Source organism: Melospiza melodia, chromosome 29 (genome assembly GCF_035770615.1).
Source record: "Melospiza melodia melodia isolate bMelMel2 chromosome 29, bMelMel2.pri, whole genome shotgun sequence".
Lineage (NCBI taxonomy): Eukaryota > Metazoa > Chordata > Aves > Passeriformes > Passerellidae > Melospiza > Melospiza melodia.
Window position 1 is genome coordinate 3,552,766 of NC_086222.1, and position 15,611 is coordinate 3,568,376.

General features: G+C 48.8%; 1 protein-coding gene and 3 non-coding genes across 4 annotated transcripts; all 4 read right to left on the minus strand.

Annotated features, from left to right (window-relative positions):
- Positions 1-3,316: 3,316 nt before the first annotated feature.
- On the minus strand, positions 3,317-11,145 carry HSPA8 (heat shock protein family A (Hsp70) member 8). The gene is made up of 9 exons (XM_063178592.1): positions 11,016-11,145; positions 9,727-9,936; positions 8,798-9,003; positions 8,562-8,714; positions 6,779-7,334; positions 5,839-6,041; positions 5,357-5,555; positions 4,868-5,100; positions 3,317-3,855 (listed from the first exon to the last, which is right to left on the minus strand). The coding sequence occupies exons 2-9, from the start codon at positions 9,929-9,931 to the stop codon at positions 3,670-3,672; spliced, it is 1,941 nt and encodes a 646-aa protein (XP_063034662.1). The 5' UTR covers positions 9,932-9,936; positions 11,016-11,145; the 3' UTR covers positions 3,317-3,669.
- On the minus strand, positions 4,708-4,804 carry LOC134430741 (small nucleolar RNA SNORD14). Its single transcript, XR_010030907.1, has one exon. It is a non-coding gene; the product is annotated as a small nucleolar RNA SNORD14 (small nucleolar RNA).
- Positions 5,630-5,726, minus strand: LOC134430742 (small nucleolar RNA SNORD14). Its single transcript, XR_010030908.1, has one exon. It is a non-coding gene; the product is annotated as a small nucleolar RNA SNORD14 (small nucleolar RNA).
- LOC134430739 (small nucleolar RNA SNORD14) lies at positions 6,601-6,697 on the minus strand. Its single transcript, XR_010030906.1, has one exon. It is a non-coding gene; the product is annotated as a small nucleolar RNA SNORD14 (small nucleolar RNA).
- Positions 11,146-15,611: the final 4,466 nt, after the last annotated feature.

Genomic DNA, 15,611 nt, shown 5'->3' on the forward strand with positions numbered 1-15,611 from the left:
AGCTCTGAGGCACAGCCTGAGCCCGGCTCCCAGCAGGCAGAGTGGGGACTGCAGATGCGATCGACGCTAAAGCTGCATTAAAACACCCCCATCAAGGGCTCTAATAGATTAAGGGCCGCTGTGGCGCGGCAGTGGGCTGGTCAATACCCTTTATTTCCCGCATCAGCCCCAATTTCGCCACCCTCCCTCGCACTATTAGCGGCAGTCGACGCCTGGTGCTGGCGGAGCCGCATTAATGCAGGCTCACAAAAGCGGGGAGCGCGGCATTATCGCTTCACTCACTTTCAAATTACAGCCCGATGCTGTCTGCGGGCAGCTTGCGACACGTTAGCGCTCGCTGCGCTTGCCGGGGCCGGGCAAACACTCGGGGCGGGAGGGTGGCAGCGAGGGGCGGTGAGGGAAATCAGCGCTGCTGCCCGCGGGGAAAGCGTGCCCGGCGGGGAGATCGGCAGCGAGGGCATGGAGGTGATGGGGGAGAGGGGAGGAAGAGCAGCGAGGAGGAGGAGGAGGGTGCTGAGCGCCTGTGTGCGCTGGGAAAGGAGCGGGGGGAATGAACCAGGCTTTGTTAGGCGCAGGAATAGGAATAAACTCACACTTGGTCAGGTACAGGAATAGGAATAAACCCAGGCTTTGTTAGGTATAGGGGCAGGAATAAACCCTGGCTTTGTTAGGTATAGGGGCAGGAATAAACCCAGGCTTTGTTAGGTATAGGGGCAGGAATAAACCCAGGCTTTGATAGGTATAGGAGCAGGAATAAACCCAGACTTGTTAGGTACAGGAAAAAAACCAAGACTTTGTTAGGTACAGGAATACGAATAAACTCACACTTTGTCAGGTACAGGAATAGGAATAAACCCAGGCTTTTTAGGTACAGGAAAAAACCCAGACTTTGTTAGGCATAGGAGCAGGAATAAACCCAGACTTTGATAGGTATAGGAGCAGGAATAAACCCAGGCTTTGTTAGGTACAGGAACAGGAAAAACCCAGACTTGTTAGGTACAGGAATAGGAATAAACCCAGGCTTTGTTAGGTACAGGAACAGGAAAAACCCAGACTTGTTAGGTACAGGAAAAAACCCAGACTTTGTTAGGCACAGGAATAGGAATAAACCCAGGCTTTGTTAGGTACAGGATAAGGAACAAATCCATTCCTTGTTAGGTACAGTGTTGGGAATAAACCCAAGCCTTGTCAGATACAGCCCTGCTGTCCCCTGTGAGCCCCACATACCCCAGATCTGTGCTGTCCTTGTAGGATTTTCCTTTTGAACCCCACATATCCCAGACTGTGCTGTGCTTTTAGGATTTACCCTTGAACCCCACATACCCCAGATCTGTGCTGTCCTTGTAGGATTTTCCCTCTGAACCCTCCTGCCCAAGCCCCACCAGGCTGTGGGTTTGATCCAGAGCTCTGCCAGCTCCCAGGAACTCCCTTCACCCACTAAACACCCTAAAACAAATACCCTAATCCACTAAATACCCTAAAACAATTAATATATGACCCACTAAATACCCTAAAACAATAAATATATGAGCCACTAAATAGCTTAAAACAATAAATACGTGACCCACTAAATACCCTACCACTAAATATCCTAAAAAACTAAATACCCTCACCCACTAAATACCCCAAACCACCACCACCTTCCAAACCCAATTTCGTGGCCCTCAAGGCAACGAAAACCTCACACACAATTAAAGGGAGGTGCTGCTCTGGGTTATATTAAACACCATAAATAATTTGGGGTGTTTGAATTCAAACCCAGATGGGCAACCAAAAAAAGGGACCCACAAAAGTGAAGCCCCCCAAAAAAGGGACCCACAAAAGTGATGTCCCAAAGAAAAAAGGGTCCCTCAAAAATGATGTCCCAAAAAAAAGGGACCCACAAAAGTGATGTCCCAAAAGAAAAAGGGACCCACAAAAGTGATGTCCCAAAAGGGACCCACAAAAGTGATGTCCCCAAAAAAAAAAGGATCCACAAAAGTGATGTCCCAAATAAAAAAGGGACCCACAAAATTGATATCCCCCCAAAAAAGGGACCCACAAAAGTGATGTCCCAAAAAAAGGCACCTCTGTGATTCCGTGGGCAGGTGCTGCTATCTGGTGGCCCAGCACCAGCAGTGCCAGCAGTGTCCCCAAATTAAAACTTATTTAAATCCTCCTCAGTTTTGTGGGATTAATTAATTTTTCATTATTCCCCGGTTATTTTTAGGGGGTTTTCAGCTGGCAGGGCAGCGTGGGGACACCAAGCACAGCCTGTCCCGGGCCAAAGTGACCCGGGTTGGGCTGGGATGGGGGGATTCCTCCAGGGAGGAGCGCTTGGGGTGGTTCTGACCCCAAATCAGCCCAGGGATGTCCCAGAGCACAGCGAGGGCTCATGGAGATGAGGAAGGAGGACACTGGAATATTCTGAATATTCTGGAGCTGTTTGCCTAGGAAAGGCTGATCCCTGAAGCAGGGAAAGGATTCCATGATTGCTTCAAGAATTTGAATTTTCCCCAATAAATTTTCACGTCAATTTACCGTGCCCAGGTGCCACCCAGCTCTGGCACAACCCAAAAACGAAGGGAAACACTCGGAACTCAATGATCAGGGTTTGAGGGGAGGATTTCTGCTGGGATCCAGGGACGGCTCAAGGGGAATCACTGCACTGCCCCACATGGGCCATTTAAAAGGGTTGTAACACAAAATATTTTTAGCCCAAGACTGGATGATCTCTCCCAAGGTTCCTTCCAATTTGTGCTGCTCTAGGAATTTTGATTTTAGCTGCAAATTCCTCCTCCACCGGTACTATATGAACACGTTTATACATACAGCAGAGTTTTGCCATAAAATACACAAAATTTAAAATACTTTTTTTGCATAAAATATATTCATAAAATATTATGAGTCATGGTTTTTTTTTTCAATAACTATCATTTTAGTCAAGTATTGCTGAAAGTATTATTAAAAGACTCTTCCCTAGCAAGCAAATTGTCCAGCTTCACTCACCTCTTAATTACCCTTTAAGCTGAGATATTTCAGCAACTAATTGTTTAAAGAAAATTAATTATCCAGTGTTTTTGTACTTGCAGGATGCAATTTATAGGTTGGACTTGATCTAAAAGGTCTTAATTCAGGGATTTCCTGCCTCAGATCAATAATCCCTTTTAAAAATCCACCCAGACCCCAAATATTTAAACAGCACCTGGCTCCAAACCCCTTTTCCCACTACAATACCCACCTGGATCACGCTCAGTTCAGCACCAATTTACCTGCATTTAGGGTTTTGTTATCCTTTTATTTTCACTGGTACAAACAAGTGAAGGCAGAGACAGTGTGATGCCCATTAAATAGTTTTTATTCTTTAGGACATGAATTGCATTCCCACTCATTTACAGTACTGTAAAGTGCAATGGTTTTCATCACCTCCCACCTGCGCACACACTTTCAAGTATTTAAAATGCCCAGAAAAACAAAAAAAAAATTGCTTTTGTTCAGTTTTTTTTTTAATTTTTTTTTTCCTCTCTCTTTTTTTTTTTTTTTTACAGCAGCTCAGTTATGGAGTTATATTGATCTGGCAAAACAAACCCAGCTGTGCCTACAGGATTGGGTCCTTCACTCCCACCCCCCGAGCTGGGGGTTTCCTCCAACACCAACTGCTATCGTGGAATGCATTTCCCCTCCAGGTCCTTAATCCACCTCCTCGATGGTGGGGCCCGAGGAGGCTCCCCCTGAGGGAGGGGCTCCACCCCCGGGGAAGCCTCCGGGCATCCCCCCGGGCATCCCCCCTGCGCTCTGGTACAGCTTGGTGATGATGGGGTTGCAAACCTTCTCCAGCTCCTTCTGCTGGTGCTCAAACTCCTCCTTCTCGGCCGTCTAAAAGACAAAGATTTAGGGAATTTAGGTGGTTTTGAGGAGGTGGTAAAAAGACAAAGCTTTAGGCTGTTTTCAGTAGGGCTGTCCTGCTCGTTTTTGTGTATGAATTGCCAGTTTAACAAAAGAGAGCTCAGCTGCTTCTGCTCAGGTCACAGCCCAAGAGGGAAGCAACGCTTCACCTGGATTACACATTTCCACAACCTGGGCAGGGTTTAAGCCCCCCACCAAATCCAGGCCAGGGTTTAAGCCCCCAATCTGGGCCAGGGTTTTGGCCCCACCTTAATCTGGGCCGGGTTTTAGCCCCAAAAATCTGGTCAGGGTTTAAACCCCATCCCAATCTGGGCCAGGGTTTTGGCCCCCCACAAATCTGGGCAGGGTTTGACCCCACCTTAATCTGGGCCAGGGTTTAACATCCTCCCAATTGTGACCAGGGTTTAAGCCCGACCTCAATCTGGGCTAGGGTTCTTTTAGCCCCCCAATCTAGACCAGGGTTTTTGGCCCCCCTAATCTGGACCAGGGTTTAAAGCCTCCCCAATCCGGACCAGGGTTTAAAGCCTCCCCAGTCTGGGCAAGGTTTAAATCCCATCATCCCCCTAATCTGGACAAGGTTCAGCCCCTCAAATCCAGGCAGATTTTGGCCCCACCCCAATCTGGGCCAGGTGTGTTTTAGCCCCCCAATCTCGACCAGGGTTAAGCCCCAGCACCAAGCCAGGCTTGTTTTAGACACAAAATTATTCCTGCTTGGTTTGGCCCAATCTCACATTGCTCCTGAACAAGAAAACATAATAAATATTCTGGGAGGCAGCCAGGGAACAGCAGGGCTTGGGAACCCCCAGGGCTGCCCAGCTGTGGTCGCTCAGACATCCAAGGAAGGAACTTGCACCATCAGCAGCCTTTCGACCTCTGGTGGAAACTACGAATGGCTTTGGAATCTGATTCATCACAGCAACCAGGGCTCCTCCTCCTGCAGCCTCAACTGCCCCTGTGGAACCAAACACGGGCTCTGACAAACCTGGTTCTTGTCCAGCCAGTTGATGATCTCGTTGCATTTGTCCAGGATTTTCTGCTTGTCATCGTCAGAGATCTTGCCCTGCAGCTTCTCATCCTCCACGGTGGCTTTCATGTTGAAGGCGTAGGACTCCAGGGAGTTCTTGGAGGACACCTTGTCCCTCTGCTTCTCATCCTCTGCCTTGTACTTCTCTGCCTCCTGCACCATCCTCTCGATGTCCTCCTTGCTCAGCCGGCCTGCAGGGAGCACAAATCATGAATCAGGACTTCATTTTTTAGGGAACGATTTCAAATTCTCAAAACATTTTAATTTAAATTTTGGGGAGGCAGAAGAACCCCAGAACAAGTCCTCTTAATAAAAAATTGAATACTATAATTTAAAGCCTCACAGAGATAGAAATCAGACTACAGCCAATTTCTGGTTAAAACAACAAGCAGAGCTTGACAAACCCATTTTTGAAGCTCCCCCACCCTCAGGACAGCAGATCCTTACCCTTGTCATTGGTGATGGTGATCTTGTTCTCCTTGCCAGTGCTCTTGTCCACAGCAGACACGTTCAGGATGCCATTGGCATCGATGTCAAAGGTGACCTCGATCTGAGGGACCCCTCTGGGAGCAGGGGGAATGCCAGTCAGCTCAAACTTGCCCAGCAAGTTGTTGTCCTTAGTCATAGCACGTTCTCCTTCATACACCTAAGGACAAAAAGCACCAATTATGTCATTAAAGTGATAATGGGTTAATTAATTGTTGTCCTGAAGGGATGTGGTCGCTCAGACATCCAAGGAAGGAACTTGCACCAACACCAGTCTTGCGACTTCTGGTGGAAACTACGAATGGCTTTGGAGTCACTTTCATCACAGCAACCAGGGACTGACAAACTACAGGGATTTACCACCTCTGGCCTACAATTATTGAAGTGTTAACCAGTGAAAGCACTGACAGGATGCTGCTGTCATCCCAGGGCTCTCTGCTCACCTGGATCAGCACCCCGGGCTGGTTGTCAGAGTAAGTTGTGAAGGTCTGGGTCTGCTTGGTGGGGATGGTGGTGTTGCGCTTGATCAGGACCGTCATGACTCCTCCAGCTGTCTCAATGCCCAGCGACAGGGGAGTCACATCCAGCAGCAGCAGGTCCTGCACGTTCTCAGACTTGTCTCCAGACAGAATGGCAGCCTGCACAGCTGAGGGGAGAGAGAAACAGCATTAAACCCCCTGCAAAACACCCCCTGATGCACAGGGCTGCACTAAAACATCCCCAAGGAGCTGCGCTGGTGCAACAAACCCCTGCAGAACATCCCCTGGGAGCTGTGCTGTTGCACAAGGCTGCATTAAACCCTGCAGAACATCCCCTGTGAGCTGTGCTGATAACACAGGGCCCCTGCAAAACATCTCCTGTGAGCTGTGCTGATGCAGAGGACTGCATTAAAACATCCCCTGTGAGCTGTAGTGATAACACAGGCTTCCATTAAACCTTGCAGAACACCCTGCGTGAGCTGTGCTGGTAACACAGGGCTGCATTAAACCCTGCAGAACACCCCCTGTGAGCTGTGCTGATGCACAGGGCCCCTGCAGAACACCCCCTGTGAGCTGTGCTGGTAACACAGGGCTGCATTAAAACACCCTCTGTGAGCTGTGCTGATGCACAGGACTGCATTAAACCCCTGCAAGACACCTGTGAGCTGTGCTGATGCACAGGGCCCCTGCAGAACATCCCCATGGAGCTGTGCTGATGCACAGGGCTCGCTCAGACATCCAAGGAAGGAACTTGCACCATCACAAGCCTTTCGACCTCCGGTGGAAACTACGAATGGCTTTGGAATCTGATTCATCATTGCAAGTCCAAGGGGATCTCCTGCAGGATTGAGATGGAAAACCAAGGGCCTACACCTAGAGAGCTACAGAGTGAGTGATCACTTACCTGCCCCATACGCCACGGCCTCATCAGGGTTGATGCTCTTGTTGAGCTCCTTGCCGTTGAAGAAGTCCTGCAGCAGCTTCTGGATCTTGGGGATGCGCGTGGAGCCGCCGACCAGCACGATGTCGTGGATCTGCGACTTGTCCAGCTTGGCGTCCCTCAGCGCCTTCTCCACGGGGTCCAGGGTGCCCCTGAAGAGGTCGGCGTTGAGCTCCTCGAAGCGAGCCCTGGTGATGGAGGTGTAGAAGTCGATGCCCTCGTAGAGGGAGTCGATCTCGATGCTGGCCTGCGTGGAGGAGGAGAGCGTGCGCTTGGCGCGCTCGCAGGCGGTGCGCAGGCGGCGCACGGCGCGCTTGTTCTCGCTGATGTCCTTCTTGTGCTTGCGCTTGAACTCGGCGATGAAGTGGTTCACCATGCGGTTGTCAAAGTCCTCCCCGCCCAGGTGCGTGTCCCCCGCCGTGGATTTCACCTCGAAGATGCCGTCCTCGATGGTCAGGATGGACACGTCGAAGGTGCCGCCGCCCAGGTCGAAGATGAGAACGTTTCTCTCGGCACCGACCTGCAGAAAACATTAAAAAAAAAACACTTTCAGTACTCAACTCCTACTTGAAATACTGATACTGAAATTCCTGTACTCTAACACCTTCCTCACTGGCCACAGTGATCCTGTGGCAGTGTTAGCAGTCCCAGGAGGAGGCAAAAGAATCTTGACTCCATGTTTTAGAAGCCTGATTCATTATTTTAGGATATATTTTTATGATATACTTATTATTTTACAATATGTACAATATACATCGTAAAATATGTTATATATATTGTTTTATATTCTATGATCTGTAAGTTAAGATCTATAAGACCTTATTGATTTCATTTTAAATATTTTTGCTTTATATATGTTATATGTATTACTTTACGATCTATAATTTTTAGTATCTATAAGGTAAGATGTATAGTATCTTATAGATGATATTTTCTTTTAAATAAAATATTTTTGGTTTATATATGTTATGTATATTTTATGATCTATAAGTTATAGATCTGTAAGACCTTATAGATGGTATTTTATTTTAAATGAAATATTTTTGGTTTGTATATGTTATACATATGATATTTTATGACCTACAAGTTATAGATCTATAAGACCTTATTGATTATATTTTATTTTATATAAAATATTTTTGTTTTATATATGTTATGTATATTTTATGATCTATAAGTTATAGATCTATAAGACCTTATAGATGACGTATTTTAAAGAAAATATATTTATTTTATACGTATGTTATATGTATGATATTTTATGAGCTGTAAGTTAAGATCTGTAAGACCTTATAGATGATATTTTATTTTAAATAAAGTATTTTATTTTTTATATACATTATGACCAATACGATATTTTATGATCTATAAGGTAGAATCTGTAAGATCTTCTAGATGATATTTTATTTAAAAATGATATATTAAAACTATACTAAAACAATAAAGAAATTATTTCATCAGAAAGCTAACAAGGAATAAAAAGGAGTGATTTTATTTTATCATCTTGTGGCTGACCAGAGTCTGCCCAGTGTAATTCCCACTCAGGTGTGCAATGCACACTCCACCCTGCTGGGCTGTGATTGCCCATTCATCAAAAACAACCACATCAGACTGCTCAAAAATCCACATAACGCATTCCACAGCAGCAGACAATTATTGTAAACATTTCCTTTCTGAGGCCTCTCAGCTTTCTCAGAAGAGAAGATCTTAGCAAAGTGACTGTTGATAAAAAACGAGCCCTGCATACCTTCTTGTCCAGCCCGTAGGCAATGGCGGCTGCCGTGGGCTCGTTGATGATTCTCAGCACGTTGAGCCCTGCAATGGTTCCGGCATCTTTGGTGGCCTGGCGCTGCGAGTCGTTGAAATAGGCTGGGACAGTGACCACAGCATTGGTGACAGTCTGCAAACAAACACAGCCAACAGCTCAGTCAGGCTGGAAATCCTCACACAACTTATCACATCCCACTGCAGCCCCAGGCTCACCTTTCCCAGATAGGCCTCTGCAATTTCCTTCATTTTGGTTAAAACCATGGAGGAGATTTCCTCGGGGTAGAAACTCTTGGTCTCGCCTTTGTACTCCACCTGCACCTTGGGTCTGCCAGCATCGTTCACCACAGTGAAGGGCCAGTGCTTCATGTCAGACTGCACCACTGAGTCATCGAACCTGCGCCCAATCAACCGCTTGGCATCTGAAAAACATCACTTCAATCTATTAATAATGGTCATTTTTAATTAAAAACCTAAAACTCGTATTAAAAATGCACAAAATCGTACATCACCATCCTTAACGTTATTATTGCCCTGTTACGACTCAGATACAAACACTCAATTTCCTTTCTTTTATATGCATGAATGCGGTGCTATTACTTCTAAAATATTGCAAATGCTGAGCCATAAACCAAGTGGAAAAAACTAGTTAAGATTACCCAAGACTGACTACCCTGAAAAACCTACTACAGAGCAAATATTATCCCTATCTCTAATAAATTCTGGCTTGTAATATTACAACTTCATTCAGGTTAGAAGCAATTGAAGCATATAACTTCAATGAAAAAGCTTTTATATGCCTAAATCCATTGTCATCACCTCTAAAATATTGCAAATGCTGAGCCATAAACTAGGTTGAGGCAACAGGTTGATACAACTGGTTAAGATTACCCAAGACTGACTACCCTCAAAAACCTACTACAGAGCGAATATTATCCCTACCTCTAATCAATTCTGCCTTGTAATATCACAACTTTATTCAAGTTAGAAGCAATTTAAGTATATAGCTTCAATGAGAAAAAGCTTTAGCCTCACTTTGTAATTCACTAAAAATATGTATTTTTTTTCCATGTTTTTTTTTTTTTTTCCCCTCAGGAAAAAATTCTCTTTAATCACTAATTAATGTGCCAATCCTGCAGGCTCACCAAAGACTGTGTTGGTTGGGTTCATGGCCACCTGGTTCTTGGCAGCATCACCGATGAGCCGCTCTGTGTCTGTGAAGGCCACGTAGCTGGGCGTGGTGCGGTTGCCCTGGTCGTTGGCAATGATCTCCACCTTGCCATGCTGGAACACGCCAACACAGGAATAGGTGGTGCCAAGATCGATCCCGACAGCTGGTCCCTTCGACATCTTGTCTGAAAAAACAGAAAAAATAAGATTAATATATTTAAAAGTCATGATGTAGCTTGATGAGAGAAACTGCGGTGTTTGTTTTTTTTTAATGTTGAAGGGCAAAAAACTGTGTTTGGTCTTTTTTTAATGTTCAAGGGCAGGGTAGATGGGGCTGAAATAAAAGCAAAAATAAGAATATTTTAGTTAAAAGTGAAGCTGATATAGCTTCCATAAAAAAACTGTGAAATTTTTGTTCTTTAATGTTAAAGAGCAGGCTGGTGAGGCTGGGAGCAGCCTGTTCCAGTGGATTGTGTCCCATTTTAAGGGATGTAACCCGATCCGTTCCCGCCTGACCCGGAATTCCAGCCCCGTTATCCCACGTGGGCCCAGCCCCGCACCCCGCTGCACTCCCCGCCTCCGCCGCTTGGCGTCCCCCGTACCACGTGGGGAGAAACTCCAACTCCCAGCGTGCCCCGCGCCGCCCGCGCAACGTGACGCAGACAAGGGGCGTGTCCAAAGGATGCCGGGAAATGGAGTCCCCGCCGGGCGGGCCGCGTGCGCCAGCACAGCCGCAGCCCCGTGCGGCACCGACCCCCCCCCCCCTTGGAGCCGTCCCCTCCGGATCCCACACGTGGCCGTTCGCCACCCCCGGGCACTGCAGCACCCGCTGGGCCCCGGCACCGCCCCAGGCCGCCACCCAGCGAGGTAAGATGGGCGCTGCGGCTCCCCGAGCCCTCCCCTGTTCTCCCCTCCCCCGTCTCAGCAGAATCTAAAAGGAGCCGGGCGGGGGGGGGGAGGGAAAGAAAGCGGAGTTGCCGCTCCTCCCCCTCCCGCGGCAGACCGCATTAAAATAAATGCGGAAACACCGGGATTAAAAAAAAAAAAAAAAGGCACCCCAGCGGCCCAAGATAGGTCAGTAGTCGCTATTCCCTCTTATCCCCGCAGCACAACGGTTCTTGAGGCCACAGAATCACCCGAAAGGGCCCTGCGCCTTTTCCAGGCCACCCCAAAGCCGCCCCCAGCACCCGCCCTACGCCATCCCAAGGCAGCCGCGTCCCCGCCCGCCCCTCCCGTGCCGCGTGTGCTCCCCCAGCCCCGTTACCCGCAGTCCGGCCCGGTCTCTCGTTCACACACTGGGCAGCCTCCCAGCTCAGCTCCGGCTCGCTCAATGCCCCGCGACCGCCGCGCCGCCCTTTTATACCCGCCCAGAACCTTCCAGAAGGCCACGCCTCCCTCGCACAGCTCTGACCAATCAGCGCGTGGATCCCGCCCCTCTGCCGGCCAGTGATTGGTTCGTGCCGTGCGTGACGCGCGCCGGAAGGGGGCGTTGCGCGCCGGCCGGCCCCGCGTTCTCGAACCTTCATGCGCTTTCCCCGCGCCCCCCCAAACCCCGCGGTGGGCGCGCCTTTCTTCGCGCTTTGACCAATCAGAGCCCGCACTGCTGGTGACGACATGAGCGGAGGGCGTGGTGCGGGGAGCTGGCGGGCTTTTCATCCAATCGCCGTGCAGCGCGCCAGGTCCTTATTTGCATATTTCGCAATGGGGCGGGAGGGGCCAATCAGCGCGCGGGAATGGCGGGTGATTTGCATAGAGGGCGGTGGGGAAGGAGAGCGGCGGGGAAGGGGAAGCGCAAGATGGCGGCGCCATGAGGGGCGAGCCTGGGCGCAGCCCCGGGGATGCCCCCGTGCCCGCCGGGATCGCTCCTTCCCCTCAGCACCGGCGGCGTTCCCCGATCTCACACCCGCAGCCATCGCCGGGCCTTTCCCGCAGCGTGTGCTGAGCAAATCCCCCGAGCGCAATAATCTGCATCCTCCATGTTCCCTCATGCACGGCACAGGAGCTCCCCGCTTCACCCCGCGGGCTGTTCCTCCCGCAGGAAACCGTGTGTGGGGTGTTTTAGGCACTAGAACGGCTTATTCCACAGATAAAATACATCTCAGCATCTCCACATTTTATAATTCATCCTAAATGTTCTCATCCATCAGGAGCCTGAGTGCAGGCCCAGGACAGGCTGTCCCCCCTTGGTGTGTGGCTAACACAGCTCCTGGCATGGATTAATTTATTTATTTGTGAGGGGAACAGTGGATTTGTCTTTCCAAACAAGCTGTGGGGCTGCTGGGGGGAAAAAAAAAACCGCACTGGGAGAGAAAAGAAACAATGGGAAGGATCCCACTGATGAATGGAAAAAGGTATTTGCTTTTACAAATAATCTTTAGGTTTGCTGGTAAATGAATTTGGATATTGAAAGATGAAAGAAACACTGGGGAAGAAAGATCTCTAAATTCCATAAGGATTAAAAATTAAAAGGGAGGGATATTAGAGTGGGATCTTTGGGACCAGGGAATCTGAACCTCTCAAGTTCCTCAGAAATGGGGAGAGAAGGGAAATGTGGCTGGAAATTGGGATTAAAAGGAGGCTGAGTCCTCCAAAAATTGGAGAGACCCCAGGGGATGCCCCATGGCCTCTGCCTTTACTGGAATAAAGCCAGAAAAGACTCCTCTGTCTCCTTTTTGTACATAAACCTCTGGTGTTTGTGGATTGATTTTCCTAACATTTGGGAAGGGAAATGGTGGAAAATCGGGGGTTTTTGGTGTCCCTGGGGGTGAGGGGAGCGGGGCAGAGGTCGGGAATCACCTGAGGTCACGCTCAGGGCTGTGGCTGCATCCAAAGTTTACAGGGAATAAAGGCCAGGGAGGCTCTGAGAGCAGGGAAAGCAAACACCGAGTCCTGGCCAGGCTCTGGGAAAACAAAACTGGGAGGAGCAGCTGCTCACTTTTCCTAGGTTAGCAAGGTTTATTAAACCTTATCAAAAGTACAGCACAAGACTGAATAGAGAAAAAAGGTTACCTTTTCTGAACAGAGAAAAAAGGTTCCAGGAGCAAAAGATTTTTCCTGCCACGTGCTCAGCCCCCTCACAATGGAGGTTTTTCCCTTTTTTAACCCTTTAACCCCTCCCAAAGTTCTGTCCTTTAACCCCTTCTTTGCTGTCCAGGGGTGATCTCTTCCTCAAAAGGGGTAAAGAAGAGGGAGATCTCTTTCATTTAAAGGGGTGAAAACAGCACATGAGAAAGCATTTCAGGTTCTCCCAGACTGACTTTAGAACACTTAGTAGCACTTAAAACACTTAAAAATCCAGCACAGGAGCAGATCCCTCAGCCTGTTCCTTGCGTGCGTCTGTGGCAATTCCTGTGTGCAAGCCACATCCTGAGATAAGGGTGGCACCATCCCTCTTCCTGGCAGTTTGGGGTGACAAAACGAGGGGATGTGACGCTGTCCCCCGGCTCAGCCCACAGTGCCAGCCCACAGTGCCAGCCCCACGCCAGAAGCAATGGTGCCGCTGGTGCCCTGCCAGTTTGTGGCTCCTGCTGTTGCTCGGGGCTCAAAGCCGAGCTGGGATTTTGGGGTGGCGCCCAAGGGGAGGGTTTGGAGCTGGAATTGGGGTGCAGAAGGTTGAGGGCAGGGCAGGGGAAGGGGCTCTGTGTCGTGGAGCAGCAGCTGTGCCTCCTGAGGCGAGGGCAGGCACACCTGGCCAGGTGAGGCGTGCAAAGAACGCTGCACCCTGTCCAGAGTACAGCCTGCTGCTCCAGGGTTACTCCACAGGTGCTCCTCAGTGTAACTCCCACTGAACAAAGTGGTAAAGTGTGCAAAGCATACTCCACCATGTCCAGAGTACAGGCTGCTGTGCTGCTCTACTCCAAGGTTACTCCAGAGGTGCTCCTCAGTGTAATTCCCACTGAGGTGTGCAAAGAAGGTTACATCATGTGCAGAGTACAGGCTGCTGTGCTGTGCTGCTCCAGGGTTACTCCAGAGGTGCTCCTCAGTGTAATTCGCACTGAGCAAAGTGGTAAAGTGTGCAGAGCACACTGCACCATGTCCAGAGTACAGGCTTATGTACTGTTCTGCTCCAGGGTTACTCCAGAGATGCTCCTCAGTGTAAGTCCCACTGAGGTGTGCAATTCACACTCTACCCTGTCCAGAGTACAGCCTGCTCTGCTCCAAAGTTACTCCAGAGATGCTCCTCAGTGTAATTCCCACTGAGCAAAGTGGTAAAATGTGCAAAGCACACTGCACCATGTCCAGGCTGCTGTGCGGCTCTACTCCAAGGTTACTCCAGAGATGCTCCTCAGTGTAATTCCCACTGAGGTGTGCAAAGCACACTCCCCCATGTCCAGAGTACAGCCTGCTGTGCTGTCCTGCTCCAGGGTTACTCCTCAGTGTAATTCCCACTGAGCAAAGTGGTAAAGTGTGCAAAGCACAATCCCCCATGTCCAGGCTGCTGTGCTGCTCTACTCCAAGGTTACTCCAGAGATGCTCCTGAACGTAATTCCCACTGAGCAAAGTGGTAAAGGCGTGTAAAGCACACTGCACCATGTCCAGAGTACAGGCTGCTCTGCTGTCCTGCTCCAGGGTTACTCCAGAGATGCTCCTCAGTGTAACTCCCACCGAGCCCACCTTGGCACCCTTGCCGTTCGCCTTTGGGGCGCTTTTTGGGGGTTGATTTTTTTAAAGCCCGGGCAGAATGACGGCAGCAGCCCAGAATAGCAGCTGGGGATGCCACGGTGACATTTCCGTGTGCGGGCACTCGGAGCGAGGCGAGGCAGCGAAATGCGGTGAGTCAGTGCCGGGAGGAGGGCGCTTCGCAAATGAATCACCCGTCAGAAATTAGGGGCTGTTCCACTGGACAAAAGGAGCTCGTTTGCTTGATATCACATCAATTAAAGCTTGGCAGGCTTCGCTATTTGGTTTATTTAGTGTGGAGTTGTTTTCTGTTTTTTTTTTTTTTTTTTTTTTTTTTTTTTTTTTAATCATGGATTGAAACGTTATTTTGGGGAGTGAATTTAGAGTATCAGGGATCCAGCACCGCTTCTCCTTTCAGCGTTTCAAACAGAATTGGGAGGAGAAGGGAGATTATCAAAGGCATTCCTGCTGCTCACCACAGCAGCATTTATTTATATAACAGATCCGCTGGAGTTTGAAAATCACAGATTTGCAAGGCCCTCCCTTCCCTTTCCCAGGGGGTTCCCCCCTCTCAGCGTGTCCGGGTTAAAAATAATCCTAAATTCCTGATCCTGTACAGAAATCTGCAACTGCACACCCAAATCCCTGATCCTGTACAAAAATCTGCAATTTCACACCCAAATTCCTGATCCTGTACAAAACTGCAATTTCACACCCAAATCCCTGATCCTGTACAAAAATCTGCAATTTCACACCCAAATTCCTGATCCTCTACGAAACTCTGCGACTGCAATTTCTGATCCTGTACAGAAATCTGGAACTGCACCCCCAAATTCCTGATCCTCTACAAAACTCTGTAACTGCACCCCCAAATTCCTGATCCTGTACAAAACTGCAATTTCACACCCAAATTCCTGATCCTGTACAGAAATCTGGAACTGCAGACCCAAATTCCTGATCCTGTACAAAACTGCAATTTCACACCCAAATTCCTGATCCTGTACAGAAATCTGGAACTGCACCCCCAAATTCCTGATCCTGTACAAAACTCTGCAATTTCACACCCAAATTCCTGATCCTCTACGAAACTCTGCGACTGCAATTTCTGATCCTGTACAGAAATCTGGAACTGCAGACCCAAATTCCTGATCCTGTACAAAACTGCAATTTCACACCCAAATTCCTGATCCTGTACAGAAATCTGGAACTGCACACCCAAATTCCTGATCCTGTACAGAAA